This window comes from Podarcis gaigeae (assembly GCF_964106915.1).
Source record: "Podarcis gaigeae genome assembly, chromosome: 13".
Lineage (NCBI taxonomy): Eukaryota > Metazoa > Chordata > Lepidosauria > Squamata > Lacertidae > Podarcis > Podarcis gaigeae.
Window position 1 is genome coordinate 45675415 of NC_139689.1, and position 24264 is coordinate 45699678.

A 24264-nucleotide genomic window follows, 5' to 3' on the forward strand; every position below is an offset into this window, starting at 1 on the left:
TTTAAACATGAGCTTAGATATACTATGCCAATCACTTGGAAATACTATGTAAATTATGTGGAGAAAACACAGCTTTTCAGAACAAAACCTTAAAGTGCCATCTTATTTTTTAAAAAGATCAGCAAAAGACTTATCTTGTTTGCAAAATACCCATCTGATATTTAACATGGTTCACCCTAGCAAAGTGCAAGCTCAACCACAGAAAATGACAGCTGCAGATTAATCAGGGTCATATAACTTGCCGGCTTCTGTTCTTACAACCTTTGCTATGATCCGCCATCAAAAGGCTCTTGATTGTCACAGAAGGAAACTCAAAAATCAATCCCACCCTCTTCCCATCTTTCAGACTAGTGGGCAGAGACAGAAGCCAGGTGGATGAACTGGGCGTTATCCTAGCACATCTCTCCAGACAAAGGTGGCGCTGGGCCTCCAACAACAAATTGCCTTCAGCATCCTAGAAGAGGAAACCCAAGGAAAATCCACATTCGGATTCATTCAGTTGCTCTCCTAACTTTGGCAAGCTTTCACAAAAGCAGCATCTATGAGAATAACCAGCTTCATGTTGCGGGCACATGTTGTAGGCCGACTCCCTTTCCTTTCTGGATGCAAATGGTCATGGAAACAGACTCCATTGTTTGCTTCCTGGGGAGAATTTCCCAGGGATTCCTGTACGGCATGCCTGGACACCCCATGACATGTGAAGATCACCATCCACGCCTATGTTGAAGCAGGAGAATCCACCACTTTTCCAGAAAGGCTATGGGTTTTTCTTTTGTTTTGGTTTCAAAGAGAGGGGAACCCCACAGATGCTTCCCCCCACCCATTTTAATCCTGTAAGGTAAACAGCGCTTAAACAAAAAATAAATTAGGACCCCCCTCTCTCTCTCTGCTCCCACCTCCCATGGGATGGCTCCAGACAGCGCCCTCTAGCGAGCCCCCACCCCACAGAAATAGGTATTGCCAGCAACAAAGCGTCAATTTCCCTGCCGCCCTGCCCAATATTCGATTTTTGTCCCTATTTGCAGAGGGGAAACGCTGCAAAAAGCAACCCCGCTTTCGCGTGCATCCGTCCTGACTTTACCCCTAACAGGGAGCGCCAAGCCAATATAGGATTTTGTGGGGTGTTTTTTTTTAAATAACCCAAAAATGCACATCTTCCATTTGCTGTATTATAAAAAAAAAAAAACCCCAACCCACGCCGATCTCCTGCTGCTGAGCGCAAGAAAGAAAAGGGGAAAAAAAAAAACCCAAGCACCGGCGGCAGCCTGTGAAGGAAAGGCTATAATTAGATGGGCAGATATTCTTAGCCCGGGGCGCGTTGGGTGGAAAGCTGCGTTGCGGACGGGAGACAGAGACGGAGACCCACAACCCCATGCAATCCTATGGCCCACCACGCTTGCAAAAAGGCTGGGGGTTCCCCAAAAGCGCAGGCAGGGCGCGCGGCGGGAGACACCCCCGCGCCGGCTACTCACACCACTAGCCTGGAGATGATCCAGGAGACCATGGCGCTGAGCGGCTCCGGTGACAGCAGCAGCAGCAGCAGCAGCAGCAGCAGCAGGGAGTGGGTCCGCTTTTCCCCGCCCGGCTCGGAGCTGCCCGTCTGCCGTCGCGGGAAGAAGGAGCAGCAGCAGCAGCAGCAGCGCCAGGCGCCTCAGCCATTCGGCATGCCAGCGCGCAGCCTCACTGGGGAGCGGCCGGAAGCGGCCGAGGGCCGCACGAGCGCGGCTGGGAGGGCCGGGCGCGCGAGGGACCTCGCACCTGCCCTGATGCTGTGCGGAGCCTCTTCCATCATCAACCAGGCCTTTGGCTGACCTGATCAACATCCCATACACTTTTAAAATGCGGCTCTTTTGTAGGGGATATTACTGAGCTTTTGCTTTTATTTTTATTTTAGATACTGTGATCTTTTTATGTGAAACGGTCTGAGACCTCCGGGTATAGGGCGGTATATAAATTCAATCAATAATATGCATCAGAAGCCATATAGAGTAATTATCAAATCCTCAGTGAAACAATTACAACCTTTAAGCAAAAAATAAGCTAAACATCACAATTATATAATCCATTCAACGATATTAATGGCATTAAAACATCAGCCAGAAAAATAAGCTAAGCACTTTTTTGTTTGCAAACTCTCTATCCATCCCATGACCAGTGTTTTTTCTTTCTTTCTGGGGTACTCAATGGTACACAGTACCAACATATTTTTCCCCCCTAAAAGAAAAGCACTGGTTAAAAATGTGGCATTTACTGTAACAACTTAATGGTGAGAACCAGCATCTCTTTGTTTCTAGAATAAAAACACTGCCCGTGACTCATAATCTTTCACACTACAGTGGTACCTCGGTTTACAGATGCTTCAGGTTACAGACTCCACTAACCCAGAAATAGTACCTCAGGTTAAGAATTTTGCTTCAGGATGAGGACAGAAATCGTGCTCCGGCGGCGCAGCAGCAGCAGGAGGCCCCATTAGCTAAAGTGGTACTTCAGGTTAAGAACAGTTTCAGATTAAGAACGGACCTCCGGGACAAATTAAGTACTTAACCTAAGGTACCACTGTATTCATCTCATTAAAATATGTGTATTAATTATACCCCCAGGCAGCAACTTCCTCTGGCTGGAACAGTGGCGTAGCGTGGGGGGTGCAGGGGGGGCCGGCCGCACCGGGCGCAACATCTGGGGGTTGGGGTTAGGGGGCACAAATCCACAGGTTAGGGGGCGCAAATTACTTGCCTTGCCCCGGGTGCTGACAACCCACGCTACGCCACTGGGCTGCAGGTGGGGCAGCACAGGTAAACCAACCGTCCCTTGATGGCAAACAGTCTCTCTGCCCTCACAGTGCTTCTTCTGAAAACAGTCCCTTGAAGAAGGATGTTGACAAGCTGGGACATGTGCAGAGGAGGACCACCAAAGATAATCAAGCATCTGGAAACCAAACCTTATGAGGAACGGTTGAAGGAGCTGGGTATGTTTAGCTGGGGGGAGGAGACCGAGAGGAGATATTATTGTTGTTATTGTTGCTGTTGTTTAGTTGTTTAGTCGTGTCCGACTCTTCATGACCCCATGGACCAGAGCACGCCAGGCACTCCTGTCTTCCACTGCCTCCCGCAGTTTGGTCAAACTCATGCTGGTAGCTTCGAGAACAGTATCCAACCATCTTGTCCTCTGTCATCCCCTTCTCCTTGTGCCCTCCATCTTTCCCAACATCAGGGTCTTTTCCAGGGCTGATTTCCTTCAGAATGGATAGGTTTGATCTTCTTGCACTCCATGGGACTGTCAAGAGTCTCCTCCATGGAGGAGGAGGAGATATGATAGCTAAATATTGTGATATACCAATATATCACGATGTTTGAAATAATTATGAAACTACATAAAGGGGAACAGTAGGGCTGGGTGATGGCTGGTTTTCAACTTCACAATATAAGGTAAAGGTAAAGGGACCCCTGACCATTAGGTCCAGTCGTGACCAACTCTGGGGTTGCGGTGCTCATCTTGCTTTATTGGCCGATTGAGCCGGCGTACAGCTTCCGGGTCATGTGGCCCGCATGACTAAGCCGCTTCTGGCGAACCAGAGCAGTACACAGAAACGCCGTTTACCTTCCTGCCAGAGTGGTACCTGTTTATCTACTTGCACTCTGACGTGCTTTCGAACTGCTAGGTTGGCAGGAGCAGGGACCGAGCAACGGGAGCTCACCCTGTCGTGGGGATTCGAACCACCGACCTTCTGATCGGCAAGCCCTATGTTCTGTGGTTTAACCTGCGCCCCTATCGTCAGCTAAATATTGTGATATTTATATCACGATGTTTGAAATAACGATGGAACTACGTCAGCACAGTGGTACCTCGGGTTACATACACTTCAGGTTACAGATTCCGCTAACCCAGAAATAGTACCTCGGGTTAAGAACTTTGCTTCAGGATGAGAACAGAAATTGTGCGGCGGCAGTGGGAGGCCCCATTAGCTAAAGTGGTACCTCAAGTTAAGAACAGTTTCAGGTTAATAACAGACCTCTGGAACGAATTAAGTACTTAACATGAGGTACCACTGTAGAGCCATAAGCTGACTTCACGGTTTCCCCCACATTGTGATTTTTGCACAGCACCTCCCCCATCACGATTCGTGATATATTGCCATGTCAAAAATCACGATACTGAAAAACCGTGAAGCCAGCCAATGACTCTACATAGCTCCATCCTTATGTCAGACATTGCGATTACATCGGTATATGTCAGGCAGCAGAGGACTCAACTCCCACGGCAGGCTGCCAGAAGCAGAAACAAGGGGAAAGTCCTTACCGCTGTCTTTTATTCAATATTCAAAGGCATGGAAGAAAGAGGGAACAAGCTTGTTTTCTCCTGCTCTGGAGGGTAGGAACCAAACCAATGGCTTCAAGTTACAATGAAGGAGATTCTGACTAAAATTCAGGAAGAACTTTGTGACAGTCAGAGCTGTTCCACAGTGGGGCGGTCTCCCTTGGGAGGTTGTGGATTCTCCTTCCTTGGAGGTTTTTCACCAGAGGTTGGATGGCCACCTGTCATGGATGCTTTAGCTGAGATTCCTGGGGTCCCTTCCATCTCTACTATTCTGTGATTCTAGAAAGCTTTGATGGCAGAACTAGGAGCAAAGATCTAGAGGCAAGTAGAGTAGACCAGTGGCGTAGCGTGGGTTGTCAGCACCCGGGGCAAGGCAAGTAATTTGCGCCCCCTAACCCGTGGATTTTCTGCCCCCTAACCCATGGAGCGTGCCCCCCCAGATGTTGCGCCCGGTGCGGACGGCCCCCCCTGCACCCCCTACGCTATGCCACTGGAGTAGACTGTGCTTTCTTCCCTGGCAGCAGACTGACACACACAAAAATGATGTTCCTTAGGATTCAATTCATGAAGCAGAGTCCCTTTTATGTTTGTATGAATGAATGTTTGCATAACAGACTGGGGATATTTGTGGAAACAGAAAATAAGTGACATTCACACAATGACGATGTTCTTTGTTCCCCAGGACTCAGATCTGATGTATTTTGTATCTGACTTGCGTTGTCCGAGCAGATATGAGCCCAAATATGGAAATGCCCACATTCTACCTAAATATATATGCTGAAATTAATGAATGTATTGCTTGATTATAGCAGTCAGCTGACCTCTTTATCAACCAGGAGCACATTTGAGAGATATGCTTGTAGCACTTGCAGCAGAAAGTACAAGGCTTTGTAGAAGACCAAAGGTGATCTCGTTTTTCCCCACTAGGGGGAAACTTTGTCACATACCTTTCGTATGGGAACAAATAGCACTAGACAGGAAAGCGGGGGAATCTCCCAACTACAGTACTTAGATGACATGGACAGCAAAAAATGCATTTGATGATACGTATTATTAGCATGGTGAATGCTGGTAATACCGTACCAATACTGTACAACCCTGCAGCCGAATCAAATTACAACTGACTGCAGAAACTGGATTATGTCGGCTGTCTGCAGGTTTTTCTTCCTGCATTCATAAGATGTTTTTGTCTTTGCAACAGAAACAAACGTAAGGGCATGCATAAAAATATCCTTTATTAATGTACACATAATAGTGCATACATTGGTATGCACACATTAAAACACGCTACTGATTTACAAAGAGGATAAACGTGAGAAACTTAACTCATTTTTGTTAGGTTGATTAATAATAATAATAATAATAATAATAATAATAATAATAATAATTTATTATTTATACCCCGCCCATCTGGCTGGGTTTCCCCAGCCACTCTGGGCGGCTTCCAACTGAATATTAAAAACAATACAGCATTAGACATTAAAAACTTCCTTAAAGAGGGCTGCCTTCAGTTGTCTTTTAAAAGTAAAATAGTTGTTTATTGCCTTGACATCTGATGGGAGGGCGTTCCACAGGGCGGGCGCCACTACCAAGAAGGCCCTCTGCCTGGTTCCCTGTAACCTTACTTCTCGCAATGAGGGAACCGCCAGAAGGCCCTTGGCACTGGATCTCAGATATAGAGGGAGGAGAGCAGTATCGTGGCATTCATTACAACGGGGTGAATGTCCTGCAGGCCTGTGGGAATCTACCGTATTTTTCGCTCTATTAGATGCACCAGACCATAAGACGCACCTAGTTTTGAGGGGAGGAAAACAAGGAATAAAACGCTTTGCAGGAGGCTTTGCAGGGCTATCCCTGAAGCCAGGAGAGCAAGCGGGATTTGTGCGCACCGATCCCTCTTGCCCTCCTGGCTTCAGTGAAAGCAAGCCTACTGGCTTTCCCCCCACCTCCCACAAGAGCTCCCTCTTTAAAAGGAGCGCGGCTCTTGGGGGGCTTTTCTGGGAGGTGGGGGAAGGGACAGAGCCGCACGCAGCTAAGCCAGAAGCTAGAACAGCTACAGGGAGCGCTAGCTGTTCTGGCTTTTGGATAGTCCCACGAAGCCTCCGCAGGGCACGGGGATGAAGGCTCCATGTGCCTTGCGGAGGCTTTGCGCGGCTAGGCCAGAAGCCAGGACAACGAGCAGGACCACAGCGCAGCGATCCAGCTCACTGCCCAGGCTTCATCCCCTGCCCGCGAGAGGCTGCGTGCGGCTAAGGCTCCCCCAAAAGCCGCGCTCCCTTTAAAGAGTGCGCGGAGTGTGTGTCCAGCTCTTGGGGGCATTTCCCCTGGGAGCGCCATACATTTCCCTACTTTTTAGGAAGGGAAAGGTGCGTCTTATAGAACGAAAATCATACCGTATTTTTCGCATTATAGGACGCACTTTTTCCCCTCCAAAAATGAAGGGAAAATCTATGCATCCAATGGGGCGAATGCAGGCTTTCTCTAAAGCTTGGTGCGCACCGACCCCTCTCGCTCTCCAGGCTTCAGGAAGCTATCAGCAAGCACGGGGAGCCCGCGGGAGTTCCCGCAGGGCTCCCTAGGCTGCGGATAGCAACCTGCTGCCCAGAGCGCGGGGCGCGCCGAAGCACAGCACCCTGCGCTTTGGGCAGATATCCGCGGCTGGGGGGGGGGAGAAATTCATTCCCCCCCCATAAAAACTAGGTGCGTCCTATGGGCTGGTGCGTCCTATAGGGCAAAAAATATGGTACTTTTTTTAATAGACCCCCAAGGCTCACCACCAGAAACCATGTGCAAAATAGTGATCCGAGGGAGGAACCACTTAAAATCCGGCATATCTGAGCCACATGCTTAAGCCCAGGAGTGATTTCAGTATTAGGAATCACTGCATTCCTTTGACACATAAATCCATTTCCTTTTCCCTCAAGCTTCCTTCATGTTGACAGCCTGGCCTGGGTAGAAACCTTTTCATTATTGCTAATGTTAAAACAATTGTGAGTCGGAAACCATTATGGATCTACTGGAAATCATCTGGAAATCTTCCGGGAGATTCAGATCTACCTTCTGTTCACCTGTGGCCTACGCCCCTCAAATTTGTCACTCTGCGGTAAGATTAATGTTCCTTTTGTGAATTCCAATCCTTCTGTTGATTACTTTTCCATGCAATGTAAATCTTGATGTATTTATGACTTTTTGCTGTACCTGCATATTGATTTCCTGTCATCTGTGCTACTTGAGCATGATTTGGAAATCTGGATGGTGGATCATGACAGTGGTACCTCAGGTTACAAACGATTCAGGTTACAAACACTTCAGGTTACAGACTCCGCTAACCCGGAAGTAGTGCCTCGGGTTAAGAACTTTACCTCAGGATGAAAACAGAAATTGCGCGCTGGCAGTGTGGCGGCAGCGGGAGGCCCCATTAGCTAAAGTGGTACCTCAGGTTAAAAAGTTTCAGGTTAAGAAGGGACCTCTGGAACAAATTAAGTTCTTAACCAGAGGTACCACTGTAATTTAATTGCGATATAAAGGCTTTCTAGAAATGCATCCTTTGTTATTTAAAACTGCACTGTTCCTATGGCTTATTGTAATGTGAGATCTCCATTTTGATGAGCTTTTGACTGGATTACCCGGCAAGCTTCTTTACAAAATCTTTAAGAATATAAATAAAAAACAGGTTTTATGTACCTAAAACTGCTTAGTGACACAGAGTTTTATTTTACTTGTACCATTTTGGATTCCCCCCCCTCCCCCGCACTTTGCTGCCAGGCCTTTTTTACTATTTCAGTATAGACTTCTTCTTCTTTTACATATAACTTTTACTTGCAGGAGATCAACTGTATTAAGCTAATCAGAACTGCACTTTGTGGCTGAAGAGTTTACTTGGTTTTTAATAACTGGCAAGAGGTTTGTATGTTCAGTCCACATACTTGAAAGAAACTAACAGCTCACCAGGGACTGCAGGAAAGTGTTAAAAACCGTTTATTAAAATCTAGTCATACTGTTTCAGAAATGTACATAATGCTGTTGTTGCAGGTACAGCCCGCAGAAGACAGTACGTAAAGCACAAGGTCGTTCAAATAGGTTTTTATTTCATTTTTTGTTTGAGAATACATATGCCATCCCTTCTCCATTCCCCAAGAGCGGTTTAGTGTTGGGCATAGGTTGACAGAAAAGTTAAAAATAATATCTCTGAAGGCAAACCCACAAAAAAATAGATATAGGAATATATACAGGAAAGACTTTTGCATGAAGTTTTGCACTGTTAAAAGGCATGACAGGGCAGCCTGTGGAAAAATGCATCAAACTGCAAAGCCAGTCTACATTTAGCTACGGAGAGTCGCTAACCGCGACTGCATTGCTTCAATATCTTCTTCTTCATCTTCATCAACAACAGCTGCTGTTGCCCCTTCGGGCTCATGTTCTGGCAGGGCGTCGGTGACCTTACTGGGCGCTTTACCCAAGGCTCCTGCAAGAAAAGGCAAAGAAAGACTTGCAGTTGAAAAAGCAGCGCCAAAATATAAAGGCTCAATCCAGAACAATCCCAGAATTCTAAGCAAGGTGAGATTACCGTATTTTTTGCCCTATAGGACGCACTTTCCCCCCTCCAAAAATGAAGGGGAAATGTGTGTGCGTCCTATGGGGCGAATGCAGACTTTCGGTGAAGCCTGGAGAGCGAAAGGGGTCGGTGCGCACCGACCCCTCTCGCTCTCCAGGCTTCAAGAAGCTCTCCGCAAGCCTTGGGAGCTCTGTGGGAGTTCCTGTTGGGCTCCCAAGGATTGCGGATAGCAGCCTGCATCCCGAAGCAACCCTGCGCCCCGGGCTTCGTGCAGATATCGGGCAGCCCCACAAGCTCGGGGGACAGCGGGGAGGCGCAGCGTGCCTTCCCCCTGTTCCCTGACCTGGTTTGGAGGTTGTTTCCCGACCTGGTTTGGAGGCTGGCGCTGGGGAGAAGTGCGCTTCTCCCCAGTGCCAGCCCCACAAGCCCGGGGGACAGCGGAGAGGCGGAGCGCCGCCATCCCGCTGTTCCCCGACCTGGTTTGGGGGGGGGGAAATAAAGGGGAAAAATATTAACAGTCTTGCTCCGCTTTGAAGAGCTCTGTTTGCTTGACAGTTCTGAATGACACAATGACAGGGAGAAAATGAAGTTTTTGTTAGAATTCCTGCTCCATGATTGCAGTCATGGGATTTTTGTCTATCACATGACAGTATATGTTTTGTCTCCACAGAGTGGGAAGTGACGGAGACAAGATGTTTGTGTTACTGTGTTCCGTGAAGTGGGACTATTGTCCTTTGTTCTTTCTCTCTTTGCTGTCTGGTGCTAGAGAGAGAGAGGGAGCCATGTTGCAGTGCTCCATGTGTGTTTATATGTAAATAAAGTAGATTAGCCAAAATACTGAGTTGCTGAGGTCAGTTACGTTAGCTGTGAAGACTCTGCAGATCCCTAAGTGTGCCAATGTCTGTTGGCAGCGGTCGCTGTGATGTTCAAGCAGAAGAAAGCTTTTGAAGCCCCCGAACGAAAGACCAGGAGGGGAGAGAACATGCCAGTTGGGCATGTGTCTCTGCCAGGGTCCTACTCGAGTGTAGGACGAGCTCCTGAAAGTTTCTGTGCCGCCATGACGGAGTCCCTAAAATGGGTTCTGCTTTTTCATTGTTCTGAGCTCTCTGGAGAACCAGGGAGCATTCAGGCATGATAGCTATGAACCACTCAGGCCATTCCCTCAGTCCAGAGGTTGAGCAAGGCATCTAATAGAACTTGCCAGACACAGCAGATTCTCTCTCAGCCAACAGATTCCCTCTCAGTCAACCATGTGGATCTGCCAGTCTTCAGAGGTAGGTTGTTTCAATAGGCTCCACCACTGTTAAGGTAAACGACTGCAGAAGACCCAACCCTAGCCGACATGGATCGGCCGTGGCAGCAGAACCAGATTAAGCTTCTTCGTCATTCTGTCCACCATCAAACTTTGCCAAGGGTCCAACTTTTCATACCAAGTGGGCCGCAAGAGCACTTCAACCTGGAACCCACAGGCAGCACACTGTCTTGTCGTGCGGGAGGTGGAGGGGAGAGCGAGGCCAACATCTGACACCCCTCACTCAGCCCCCCCCCCAAAGTTGGGTAAGCAAGGCGCTTGGGTAAGGAAGGAGGCGTAGGGCTCTGGTAGGGTCCTAGGGCCCTCCCATCTCCTTCCGAAAGCTGGGAAAGTGCTAACTAGGGTTTGGGAAGGAGACAGGAGGACTCTAGGACCCTGTCATAACCCCCATATTGCCTTCCCAGCTTTGGGAAGGCAGTACAAATACAAGCATATACAAGACGTGCTGGCCAAGGAACCATTGGGAGTGCACTTCAAGACTCCCAATTGCTTATTTGCTGCCAGTTCTTTATCTATCCTACATACACATATATGATGTCTGGAAAATAGCCTTGCGAGCTAAATTTTGACTGCTGTCTAGCCTGGTTAGGCTCATGGTTTGGAGGTTCCCCACCACTGGACTAGGTAGGAGAACCAGAAGATGAAACAGCCATTTAACTTCACTTTCTGAAACATAACACAGACTCAAGAGAATGCTTAAAAGCTGTGGCATATAACCCTTATAGACTCCAGGGTCTCATTTGCTCAGCAACACCTGTTCAGAGTCAAGCTTCCGTTTAATATTACGGGAGAGCTGGCGCTGCAAATGAAGGAGGCCAGTTTTGCCAACAATAAAAAGTAGGATATGGCACATACGTTTATCTATAGACACTCGTGCACACTTCCACTCACCAGCTGTAAGGTCAAACAAAATTTTGTCAATCTCCATTTCTGCTTCCTCTTCCATCTCTTCTTGGTCTTCCATACCTTCAAAAGTATCCTCCAGCATGTCTTCGATAATACCTGCCTAAAGAAAATGTAGATGCTGGAAGATTAAATTATTTGTATATACAGACCAGGATCATAGACTTGTAGACCTGGAAATTGGGCCCTAGTTTTCAGCCACAGCTTGGACTGTCCCAACAAACAATTGCAAGCAGCTAAAAAAATTAATGGGACGCGGGTGGCGTTGTGGGTTAAAGCTTCAGCACCTAGGACTTGCCGATCGATAGGTTGCTCGGTCCCAGCGCCTGCCAACCTAGCAGTTTGAAAGCACCCCCGGGTGCAAGTAGATAAATAGGGACCGCTTAATAGCGGGAAGGTAAATGGCGTTCCGTGTGCTGCGCTGGCTCGCCAGATGCAGCTTCGTCACGCTGGCCACGTGACCCGGAAGTGTCTGCGGACAGCGCTGGCTCCCGGCCTCTAGAGTGAGATGAGCGCCCAACCCTAGAGTCTGTCAAGACTGGCCCGTACGGGCAGGGGTACCTTAAAAAAAAAAAAATAAATCCAGAGAGACAAGGAAAGTTTGACAGCTGATCTCCTTTGGACTGATGTTCAAGTGGCCTCATCTGGCAAAGGGAAGGCAGAAGGAGCCAGGATATCAACAAACAAGGCAACAATGATCTGAAGCAGGTACTATTTCTTGCATGCTAGACTGTTTTCCTTGCTACCATTTTACACAGCCAGATCATACAAAAAAAGAATTAAGAGAGTACTCTTACCTTCATCATTTCTTTGGACAACTCCCGCATTGTAGCCTGGATTTCAGGGATCTTTACTAAGTTTTGCATAGCTTTCATTACTTCTGAGCTCTTCTGTAATGAGCCAGCCACTCTCAGGACAGCTGCCAAGAGAAGGCATGGAAGACTTTAGCTCAAATTCAGACCAGCAGAACATCAGCTTGGGCTGTTCCCTGCTACCAGAGCAAGGTTCCTATTCAATTCAGAGGGGAGTTGAGGGTACCTAAGATTACAAGATGTCCATCTTTTCTCTCAACTTGATAACTTATAAAAACCCAACACTAAGAGTGTTCATAAAGAACACAGTATTCTTTTCCTTTCCGCTTCTGAAAAAGACCCCCAAAGATTTTCTAGGGCAAGGATATGATCAGAGGCCTGCAATGTTACATCAAGGATTATCTGGTTCAGCATCTTGTATTCAAGTACAGTGGTACCTCGGGTTAAGTACTGTATTTTTTGCTCTATAAGACTCACTTATAGGTGTGCGTGCATCTTATGGAGTGAATGCAGGCTGCGCAGCTGTCACAGAAGCCAGAACAGCAAGAGGGATCCCTCTTGCTGTTCTGGCTTCTGAGATTCATAATTTTTTTTTCTTGTTTTCCTCCTCCAAAAACGAGGTGAATCTTGTGCATCTTATAGAGAGAAAAATACGGTACTTAATTTGTTCCAGAGGTCTGTTCTTAACCTGAAACTGTTCTTAACCTGAAGCACCACTTTAGCTAATGGGGCCTCCTGCTGCTGCCGCGCCGCCGCAGCACGATTTCTGTTCTCATCCTGAAGCAAAGTTCTTAACCTGAAGCACTATTTCTGTGTTAGCGGAGTCTGTAACCTGAAGCGTCTGTAACCTGAAGCGTATGTAACCTGAGGTACCACTGTATACAAATCCTTCCAAGGCCGCTTGATTTTTGTAAAAAACCCAAACAAACCTGTGATGATTAAACCACAAGAAGGCAATATCACATGACGCTGTATCCAATGGTGGCTTTATTTGTACATAACACTGCAAGAATGAGGAAGCAGGCGGGTGCCTGGAGCAAAAGATCGCAGCCACTTTGCTCCACCCTGGTCCTGCTGCCAGAGTCAAGCCATGTATGGCCCAGCCTTGCATGCAAACCTGACCTCGTGGTTTGCCTCCCTAGGTCTTTGTTTGTTTTGGAGTGACATAAGCTACAAGTTGAGGTTCACGCAGAATGCCACCAAACTGCAAGGAAAAGTGCTCATCCTCTGTAAAACCTTAGTTACCTTCCAAGCTCAGCAGACCTCAAATGTGTAGCAAGGTGGAAGGAAACCACTGGTAGAGCACTTTTCTAAAGGGGAAGTCCTGGGTTGCATACTGCTATCATGTGGAAAGAAGAGGTGTACTTTCCTACAACTTGCTTCTTTATTCAAACATTACTGACCTTTGCTACCTTTGTGGGGCTACCTTTGAAGGTGACCCGGAAACTACAACTAATCCAGAATGCGGCAGCTAGACTGGTGACTGGGAGCGGCCGCCAAGACCACATAACACCGGTCTTGAAAGACCTACATTGGCTCCCAGTACGTTTCCGAGCACAATTCAAAGTGTTGGTGTTGACTTTTAAAGCCCTAAATGGCCTCGGTCCAGTATACCTGAAGGAGCGTCTCCACCCCCATCGTTCTACCCGGACACTGAGGTCCAGCGCCGAGGGCCTTCTGGTGGTTCCCTCATTGCAAGAAGCCAAGTTACAGAGAACCAGGCACTCGCCCAGTGGAACACCCTCCCACCAGATGTCAAAGAAAACAACAACTACCAGACTTTTAGAAGACATCTTAAGGCAGCCCTGTTTAGGGAAGATTTTAATGTTTGATGCATTGCTGTATTTTAATATTTTGTTGAAAGTCGCCCAAAGTGGCTGGGGAAGCCCAGCCAGATGGGCGGGGTATAAATATTATTATTATTATATTACTATTGCTACAGCCCAGCATAAACATAAATCTATGGTGTGAACTGTTAAGTCCTACAGTCTTCACAACAGTCTTCTATTTCTTTCTGTATTGTTGACCCTTGATCATTTTATGCTCATTTGGTCTAATGAGGTTCAAAGCCTGATGATAGGAAGTTTTGCTTCTGCACATGACTGTGGCAAACCGTTCTAAGCTGAAGCATTCCTTCCTCACCCTAGAATGTTCAGTTCACATTGAGTTCATGAAAACATTGTACCCTGACCTGTTCTTAATGCATGATTGACCACATCTACGGAACGTGATAGTTATGTTTTAAGTCTTGCTATATCAATCACTAGTAATAGTTTAATAAGGAGGTTTTCACGCCTGTCCAATTCTGTGTTCCCTTTCCCAACCTTTAATCTATTGATGATTAATGCCTATATGCAACCTTTGCATTGTGTTTGTGTTAACCAATCAGCAACAAGCACATGCGTGGCAATGCTGTAATATTCAATAAAAGGGACTCCCCGAGACATGCTCGAGAGATGCCTCCCATATGACACTTGTCACTCGTCTGTCGTTTATTTCAACCCAACAGCCTTTATTTCCAAGCGTCATTTTATTCCACAGTCTTCTACGGGAGAGAAAGACTGTTGCAGCATTGCACCACAGCTCAGCTTCAGCACGGATTGCTTGAGGTGGGAGAATTCTGGATAAATGTTTGTCCAAGGCCCCCTTTGCACATGCACCTGGCACGGTGAGAAGAGCTTCTGCAAGGTGCGAGCCTATGCTGCAGGGGAATATAGCTGATTAACACAGCTTGGTGGACAAAGCATATTGCATGGGCATTCCCTAACCCACTGCTACCCTTTCATGTGGTTAGAGCAGTACTAAAAGAATAAGATGATGATAGATGATGATAGATTAGATAGATAGATAGATAGATAGATAGATAGATAGATAGATAGATAGATAGATGATAGATAGATAGATAGATAGATAGAGATAGATAGATAGATAGATAGATAGATGATAGCTTTCTTTTGTATTCAGCTGCCTGTGTGATTTGGTGGAAGAGAAATTTAAGTACCGTATTTTTTGCTCTATAAGACTCACCTTTTCCCTCCTAAAAAGTAAGGGAAAATGTGTGTGCATCTTATGGAGTGAATGCAGGCTGCACAGCTATCACAGAAGCCAGTGATCCCTCTTGCTGTTCTGGCTTCTGAGAGACAGAATACTTTTTTTCTTGTTTTCCTCCTCCAAAAACTAGGTGCGTCTTGTGGTCTTGTGCGTCTTATAGAGTGAAAAATACGGTAACCATTTTGTTCCATCATGACAGGTGCTGCCGTGGAAGCCCAGCTCCTTACCCAGCTGATTCTTCATCCCCATCAGCACTGAATTCATGTGGGCTTTGGAGGCGTAGAGTTTGCTCACAGCTTTCCGCGAACGAATCATCTCCTTTGCCAGGACCACGCAAACATCTTTCTGACCCTTTTTGGCGGCATCTTTGATGGATCTTTTTACCTTTTCCTCTTCTCGCTGAATATCTACAATGCAAACAAGAGTAAATGGTGATGGCGGAAGCTTGGGGCTTTAAAAATGAGCCGTGATTTTCCTTGGCGTGTGAATATTACATAGGAGAGGAGAGGGACTCACCTGTCACCTCAGTCCCCCTATACTAGCGGCCAAGGACTTAAGAAGACCTTTCTGAACGAAAGGCAATGTTTGGGGGGCTCTGAGAACATGCATATATTGGCTGCTCTCATCTGGGGCAAAAGTCAACCAAAATCTGGTAGCTGCTAAGGTTCTACCTTACTTCCCAAGAAGTGAAGTCTTGTCCTTGACCTCAAATGGCAGCTCCAAACCTCTGAGGGAACTGTGTCTCGGATCAGGCATAGGCAAACCTGGCCCTCCAGATGTTTTGGGACTACAATTCCCATCGTCCCTGACCACTGGTCCTGTTAGCTAGGGATGATGGGAGTTGTAGTCCCAAAACATCTGGCGGGCCTATGCCTGTCTTGGATTGTAAGTCAATCAGTACAGTGGTGCCTCGCAAGATGAAATTAATCCGTTCCGCGAGTCTCTTCGTCTTGCGGTTTTTTCGTCTTGTGAAGCACGGCTATTAGCGGCTTAGCGGCTATTAACGGCTTAGCGGCTTTAAGAAAAAGGAAACAAACTCGCAAGACGTTTCGTCTTGCAAAGCAAGTCCATAGGGAAAATCGTCTAGCAAAGCGACGCAAAAACCGAAAAACCCTTTCGTCTTGCGCGTTTTTCGTTTTGCGAGGCATTCGTCTTGCGGGGCACAACTGTATTTCCTACTTGCCAGATGTAAGTTCCAATCTTAGTATAATATACTCAGCATCAGTTGCTGACAAATATTCCTGCCAATGAACGGCTTGGGGTAGAAAATGACATTTTTATATTTTATTTTATTACAAATCTCAAACAATAAATAAACTACAGTACACTTGCTTGCACCGAGTGATGGGAGGAATTCAACTGAAGAGGAAGTGCTCTTAGAGAAGTGATTTGTGGGTAGAGCATCATCCAAGTAACCACAGTCGTACCTTGGCTCTTGGACGAAATCCATTCTGGAAGTCCGTTCGACTTCCGAAACGTTCTAAAACCAAGGCGCAGCTTCCGATTGGCTGCAGGAGCTTCCCGCACTCAAGCGGAAGCCGCGTCGGACGAAAAACGTTCGAAAACCGAAACACTTACTCCCAGATTTTCGGCGTTCAGGAGCCAAAGCGTACAAGTACCAAGGCGTTCAAGAACCAAGGGATGACTGTACTCGTAAACCATGCTAATGATGTGTTTGCAACCATTGGGGGAAAAGTTATGACAACTTCGTATACATTTCCGTATTGAAAGGCTTGGATAACTTGTTATACATGTAGCTTTGTCTAAAGGTTGCTTCTGGCAGCTTCTTCCATTTTAAATATTTCAAGCCCAGTTAACTAAAAACCTTCTATACAAAGGGCCACTAGGAAATTCCCCTGCAAAAGTGTCACTCCAATGAATGGGAGCTAAGTTATGGCACAGCCTGCATTCATTTCAAAGGGGCTTGCACAGGAGAACTTTCTAGAGGATGGCACCCCGAGTATTTCTGGCAGGGGGTGCCTGGACTGAAATCTCGAAGCTTGCTTTCTCTGTGCCTTCATTTCCAGTTCCAAGGAAATGCAACGGAATCACCAAGAAACCAATTAGGGTCCACCTGAGGTCAAAACAACAGCCGCATAAGGCCTATCCCACATGAACTTTAAACTGATATTCAGATCCCGCATACAAACACTGCTTTGACTGATGTTTTCTCTTGATATAAGCCCCCCCCCCTCATATTTCCCAAGCAAAGAACAAGCATCTTCTAATCCCTTGCAGCTGAATTTAGCGGTCACTGCAGAAGCCAACATGGGCTGTCTGACAAATTGCCAGCACAGCTTGGGTGCTGATTTTTTCATTACTGGGTCCAGGAGTGCCAACTTGAATAAAATAGGGGGGGCAGGTAAGCCCCACTCCACACAATCAATTGCATGATACGGCACATGTACACAATTTGAATGGCAATGCCCATCAATTTTGGGGAGCCCAGCCCCTCAAATATTTTATGGGGGCAAGGAGCCTCAGTCCCTAGCAGTTGGCTCCTTTAGTTGGGTCACAGGTTGCATTGGGAACATTTGAATCAGGGAGCCATCTGTCAAAGGTAGTGTCTGGTGTGTGGAATAATAAATAGCTACGCAGAATAGTTCCCCACTGATATGTTAACCATTTGCTGTGGGATCCAACCATACAAAAGCAAAACCCACACCATACAACCAGTTCCTAGGTGTCATCAGAGCATAAAGCTATACAGTGGTGCCTCGCAAGACGAAATTAATCCGTTCCGCAAGTCTCTTCGTCTTGCGGTTTTTTCGTCTTGCGAAGCATGGCTGTTAGCGGCTTAGCGGCTATTAACGGCTTAGCGGCTTTAAGAAAAAGGAAAAAAACTCGCAAGAAGTTTCGTCTTGCGAAGCAAGCCCATAGGGAAATTCGTCTAGCGAAGCAAAAACCGAAAAACCCTTTCGTCTTGCGCGTTTTTCGTTTTGCGAGGCATTCGTCTTGCGGGGCACCACTGTACACCATTTAATCGTGTTCTTTATGTTGGAGTTTTTTAAAAAATTGAAAACATTTAAAATCTTACTGGTGTTTATTTGGGGTATCTGAAAGAAGAGCAATTCAGAGAAAACCCAAGAGAATACAGACCTCTAATCTGTCTATCAATCACCCTCATTTCTTTTCGTATCTTCAATGACCACTCATTGACCTGAAAAAGAAAGATAGGAGATTTGAAACTGTGCCCTGCCCAGAGGTTGCAGATGTGGCCCAGCTAATTGGGTAGCACCAACCGAATGATCAGTGCTGATTGGATAGGGGTCATTGAACCCAGGGCAACTGATAGTATTGATCATGCCCATAGATCCTGATATAAAGCTGCGAACATGTAGCTGGTTCCTGAGAACAAGTATCTGTGGGTTAGGGCTTTCGATTATTAGTCCATTAGTCAAACTGACTGACATGTACACATTACTGACAGACAACTTGAGAGAGGATTTTAATAAAGGCAAATGAGCAACTCTGTATATGATGAGCCTAATGTAGACAAATGTGAAACATTTCTTGAAGAAATTTGGAATTATCAACACATTTGTGGCTGTAATCAACTAACATTTACTTAGAGTAAGGTAAAGGTAAAGGGACCCCTGACCATTAGGTCCAGTCATGGCTGACTCTGGGGTTGTGGCGTTCATCTCGCTTTACTGGCCAAGGGAGCCGGTGTACAACTTCCGGGTCATGTGGCCAGCATGACTAAGCCACTTCTGGCGAACCAGAGCAGCACACAGAAATGCCGTTTACCTTCCTGCCGGAGCGGTACCTATTTATCTACTTGCACTTCGACGTGCTTTCGAACTGCTAGGTTGGCAGGAGCAGGGACCGAGCAACGGGAACTCACCCCGTCGCGGGGATTCAAACCACCGACCTTCTGATCGGCAAGCCCTAGACTCTGTGGTTTAACCCACAGCGCCACCCGCGTCCCTTTACTCAGAGTAGACCCACTGTAATTAATGGACCCTTGTTAGTCATGCCCATTAATTTCAATAGGTTCACTTATTATGTTAGAAGACAACCAGGGATACGTATGCTTTCTGATCTCTCGAGTTAACCTGGCAATGTGGGGTGGGGTGATTGAGGATCCTTCAAGCTTTTCCACTGTTGCATGGATTTTGCCATTTATCCTGCGCACCTTATTATTATCATTATATGTTTATTTGCATCCTCCCTTTTTCCTTGACACAGACTCAAGGTGGTTTATAGATAAGAATGCTATAAAACACACGTGAAAAACAATTAAACACCTACACACATATGTTTCTTCCGACTACTGAGAAGCATCAGTGGAAATGAGCTATTGCTTTCAAACAGGATGCTGCACTAGATGGACCTTTGTTCTGTCCTAGCAGGGCTCTTATATTCTAATCTGCGATGCCCAAACTTCCACATTCTATTGCAGTGCCAAGTGATGAGAAGCTGAATCTGCTGCTTTTAGCATCTGGGAACAGCAGCCAGTCATTCTTAGAGAAGACCCGTTGACATCAATGGGACTTCAGTTGATAATGACTTAACAGTGTCATCCTAACCACATCTAAAGGTAATGGTAAAGGGACCCCTGACCATTAGGTCCAGTCATGACCGACTCTGGGGTTGCGGCGCTCATCTCGCTTTACTGATTGAGGGAGCCGGCATACAGCTTCCGGGTCATGTGGCCAGCATGACTAAGCCGCTTCTGGCGAACCAGAGCAGTGCACGGAAATGTCGTTTATCTTCCCGCCAGAGCGGTACCTATTTATCTACTTGCACTTTGACATGCTTTCGAACTGCTAGGTTGGCAGGAGCAGGGACAGAGCAACGGGAGCTCACCCCGTCACAGGGATTCGAACCACCGACCTTCTGATCGGCAAGTCCGAGGCTCTGTGGTTTAACCCACAGCGCCACCTGCGTCCCAACCATATCTAAGGTAAAGGTAAAGGTACCCCTGCCCGAACGGGCCAGTCTTGACAGACTCTGGGGTTGTGCGCCCATCTCACTCAAGAGGCCAGGGGCCAGTGCTGTCCGGAGAAACTTCCGGGTCACGTGGCCAGTGTGACATCGCTGCTCTGGCGAGCCAGAGCCGCACACGGAAACGCCGTTTACCTTCCCGCTGGTAAGCGGTCCCTATTTATCTACTTGCACCCGGAGGTGCTTTCGAACTGCTAGGTTGGCAGGCGCTGGGACCGAGCAGCGGGAGCGCACCCCACCGCAGGGATTCGAACCACCGACCTTTCGATCGGCAAGTCCTAGGCACTGAGGCTTTAACCCACAGCGCCACCTGCGTCCCAACCATATCTACTTAAGACTAAATGAAGCCCCTTTGATTTCAGTGGGGCTCACCCTGTGTTTTCTGCCATGAGGGACTGGAAATTAGCTGGGATTCCTGCACTGCAATGGGGTTGGGCTGGATGACACTCTTCCCCCCACCAGGATCCCTTCCAATTCTGCAGTACTGTGAATCATGCAAGCCCTTCCTCGACATGGGGCTTGATGCCTAGCCCTGCAGGAGGCGTGTCAGCTACTCAACCGACCCGTCAGGCAGGTGCAAACCCCTATGCCCATCCTCGTCCCAGCTTCCCCCCAGTGTGGTGTAATGGTTAAGAGTGTCGTCGGGCAAGGACCTGGGAGAGCAGGGTTCAAATCCCCACCCGACCCATGAAGCTCCTTGGAAGCCAGTCACCACCTCTTAGCCCAGGGGTCAGCAAACCTTTTCAGCAGGAGGCCGGTCCACTGTCCCTCAGACCTTGTGGGGAGCTGGACTATATTTTCAAAAAGAAAGAACGAATTCCTGTGCCCCACAAATAACCCAGAGATGCATTTTAAATAAAAGGACACATTCTACTCATGTAAAAACACGCTGATTCCTGGACCGTCCGTGGGCTGGATTGAGAAGGCGATTGGGCTGGATCCAGCCCCAGGGCCTTAGTTTGCCTACCCATGTCTTAGCCTGACCTACTTCAAAGTGTTGTTGTGGGGGTGAAATGGGGAGGAGAACCACATACACCACACCTTCAGCTCGTTCGAAGATAAAGGTGGCATATGAACGTAATAAATGAATACAGTGGTACCTCTGGTTACGTACTTAATTCGTTCTGGAGGTCTGTTCTTAACCTGAACATGTACTTAACCTGAAACACCACTTTAGCTAATGGGGCCTCCTGCTGCCGCTGCACAATTTCTGTTCTCATCCTGAAGCAAAGTTCTTAACCCGAGGTTCTATTTCTGGGTTAGTGGAGTCTGTAACCTGAAGCGTATGTAACCTGAAGTGTCTGTAACCTGAGGGATCACTGTAATGGCTGAGGAAACCCAGCCAGGTGGGCGGGGTCTAAATAATAAATTCTTATTATAAATTCTTATTTTAAAAAATTAAACTCCTGCCTCGGCTCATCCCAGCAGCGCCAGATTTTGGGAGTGTGCGGCGGGCGGCTCCCTCACAAGGCGCTGAGAGGCCAAGTAATAATAATAAAAATAATGCCCATACAGTGGTACCTCGGGTCAAGTACTTAATTCGTTCCGGAGGTCCGTTCTTAACCTGAAACTGTTCTTAACCTGAGGTACCACTTTCGCTAATGGGGCCTCCTGCTGCTGCTGCTGCACCACCGGAGCACGATTTCTGTTCTCATCCTGAAGCAAAGTTCTTAACCTGAAGCGCTATTTCTGGGTTAGTGGAGTCTGTAACCTGAAGCGTATGTAACCCGAGGTACCACTGTATTTATAAACTGTGCCCAAAGGAATTATTGTGGAAATAAGAAATATTTAGTAGGAAAGGCCCAACTTTGTCCTCGCTCAGGGCGCCAAAGTCTGCCCCTTCGCCCAGCCTCTCCCTCCCTCCAAGCGGCCTTTACCAGCTCCTTGGGCGGCTTCTCCTGGGTTTTCCCGAACAGCCCCATCTCCGGCCAGCGGCACCTAGTCCTCCCATCCACGCGCTACTTCCTGCTTCCGGCCCTCTCCCAGGGAAACAAGGAAGTGGCGCGCACCATAGAGACGACGTGGGTAGAATGTGTGATAGCCGCCACTCTGATTAGTCCAAGGCGGCTTTTCCTCAGCCGACGCGGCTGGCCTACAACTCCCATCATCCCTTGCTAGCGGGACTGGCCGTTGGGGGATGATGGGAGTTGTAGGCTAACAACATCCGGGGACCCACAGTCAGGAAAGGCTGGCTCAGGGAGGGAGGAGCTTAGTGACGCGAAAGCCCCGATCTGCTTCCTGGTTGGTTGCCCGCAAGTGACAGACAGGTGATGGAAGCCGCTCCCCGCAGCCGGAGGCAGCCAATGCCATAGAACAGAATCAGACTCGTGGAGTCGGAAGAGACCCCTAAGGGTCATCTAGTCCAACCCCGAGCGATGCAGGACTCTGAGTTCGATCATCTCTGACAGGTGGCCATCCAGCCTCTGCTTAAAAAGCTCCAAAGGAGGAGAGCGCATCACCCGCAGTTCAGACATCATTAAGCACCTATGTGACACTTACACGTGTACTCAGATATACGCCCCAGTGTGTTGCGTGGGACTTGGTCCCGGATGAATGGAGGCAGTATTGTAGTTTCAGGTTCACAAGCCGGTGCAAGACACATAAGGAATCAGAGAAAATAAAGTATCACTCGTTATTAAAATAGGGACAGGCAATTGATTATTTCAGAATTTTGCTTTTGAGGATAATATTGGCACTTGGATAATTTTTAATTATATTCACAAGATTTGACTTGGGTTTTTTTGTTGTTGTTTTGTTCTTGGTCAACTGTGATTCCCCCCCCCCCCCAATTCAACTATTTAACCAATAGTCCATTTGAAATTTGCATACAATGAACTCCCATTGAAATGAATTGTTGTTGTTTAGTCGTTTAGTAGTGTCCAACTCTTCGTGACCCCAAGGACCAGAGCACGCCAGGCCCTCCTGTCTTCCACTGCCTCCCGCAGTTTGGTCAAACTCATGCTGGTAGCTTCGAGAACAGCGTCCAACCATCTTGTCCTCTGTCGTCCCCTTCTCCTTGTGCCCTCCATCTTTCCCAACATCAGGGTCTTTTCCAGGGAGTCTTCTCTTCTCATGAGGTGGCCAAAGTATTGGAGACTCAGCTTCAGGATCTGTCCTTCAAGTGAGCACTCAGGGCTGATTTCTTTCAGAATGGATAGGCTTGATCTTCTTGCAGTCCATGGGACTCTCAAGAGTCTCCTCCAGCACCATAATTCAAAAGCATCAATTCTTCGGCAATCAGCCTTCTTGATGATCCAGCTCTCATTTCCATACATCACTACTGGGAAAACCATAGCTTTAACTATACGGACCTTTGTTGGCAAGGTGATGTCTCTGCTTTTTAAGATACTGTCTAGGTTTGTCATTGCTTTCCTCCCAAGAAGCAGGCGTCTTTTGATTTTGTGACTGCTGTCACCATCTGCAGTGATCATGGAGCCCAAGAAAGTAAAATCTCTCACTGCCTCCATTTCTTCCCCTTCTATTTGCCAGGAGGTGATGGCCCCAGTGTCCATGAACTTAGTTTTTTTTATTTTGAGCTTCAGACCATATATTACGCTCTCCTCTTTCACCCTCATTAAAAGGTTCTTTAATTCCTCCTCACTTTCTGCCATCAAGGTTGTGTCATCTGCATATCTGAGGTTGTTGATATTTCTTATTAAAATAGGGACAGGCAATTGATTATTTTAGAATTTGGCTTTTGAGGATAATATTGGCACTTGGATAATTTTGAATTGTATTCACCAGATTTGACTTGGTTTTTTTTTTTGTTTTGTTCTTGGTCAACTGCGATCCCCCCCCATTCAACTATTTAAGCAATAGTCCATTTGAAATTTGCATACAATGAACACCCATTGAAATGAATAGACATCCATATACATTAGCCTTTGAATTCTTCTAGCCCCGTGCTAGGCAAAGGGCATTCACATGACAGATTGGAGTCTTTCGTTAGGACAGTAACTGAAAAGAGAGGTCTAACCTATTCTGATTGGCTTTACATGGCATAATATGACATGACTCAGAACTGAAGAGAAAATGGTGGATTGTTCAGAGACATTTTTGCCTTGAACCTGCACAGTGGAGATAGAACAAGCATGCCTTAAGAAATATAAATAAATTGTGTAGGCAACAACCTTCTTGCCTGGGGTGTAAGTGCCCAGGCTTGCGCCCAAGAAGATCACTTCGGTGCTGCTAATACAGTGGTTTGAACAAAAAAAATTCCTTCCAGTAGCACCTTAAAGACCAACTAAGTTAGTTCTTGGTATGAGCTTTCGTGTGCATGCACACTTCTTCAGATACACAGTGTGCATGCACACGAAAGCTCATACCAAGAACTAACTTAGTTGGTCTTTAAGGTGCTACTGGAAGGA

At 47.1% G+C, this 24264-nt stretch overlaps 2 protein-coding genes across 11 annotated transcripts in view; both read right to left on the reverse strand.

Annotated features, from left to right (window-relative positions):
- The window catches only part of REEP1 (receptor accessory protein 1), a 65161-nt gene extending 63468 nt beyond the window's left edge, over positions 1-1693 (reverse strand). For 4 of the 9 annotated variants that reach the window (XR_014557494.1, XR_014557495.1, XM_083709836.1 and 1 more), the window contains exon 1: positions 1473-1691. Coding sequence is in view for 5 of the 9 variants with exons in the window: in XM_083709836.1 (XP_083565962.1) it covers positions 1473-1504 (32 nt within the window). In the remaining 4 variants the exon portion in view is untranslated. Of the gene's footprint in view, positions 1-1472 lie in introns of all 9 variants that reach the window. The other 5 variants (XR_014557493.1, XM_083709834.1, XM_083709833.1 and 2 more) reach the window with 2 other exon arrangements.
- Positions 1694-8382: 6689 nt separating this feature from the next.
- The window catches only part of LOC310830003 (charged multivesicular body protein 3), a 41630-nt gene continuing 25748 nt past the window's right edge, over positions 8383-24264 (reverse strand). The window contains exons 1-6 of one of the 2 annotated variants that reach the window (XM_083709352.1): positions 21775-21931; positions 18047-18107; positions 15175-15354; positions 11882-12003; positions 11073-11187; positions 8383-8779 (exon numbers count right to left, since the gene is read on the reverse strand). In XM_083709352.1, the coding sequence (XP_083565478.1) occupies positions 8637-8779; positions 11073-11187; positions 11882-12003; positions 15175-15354; positions 18047-18107; positions 21775-21819 (666 nt within the window). In that variant the 5' untranslated portion in view covers positions 21820-21931 and the 3' untranslated portion in view covers positions 8383-8636. Of the gene's footprint in view, positions 8780-11072; positions 11188-11881; positions 12004-15174; positions 15355-18046; positions 18108-21774; positions 21932-24264 lie in introns of those variants that run through there. The other variant, XM_083709353.1, reaches the window with a different exon arrangement.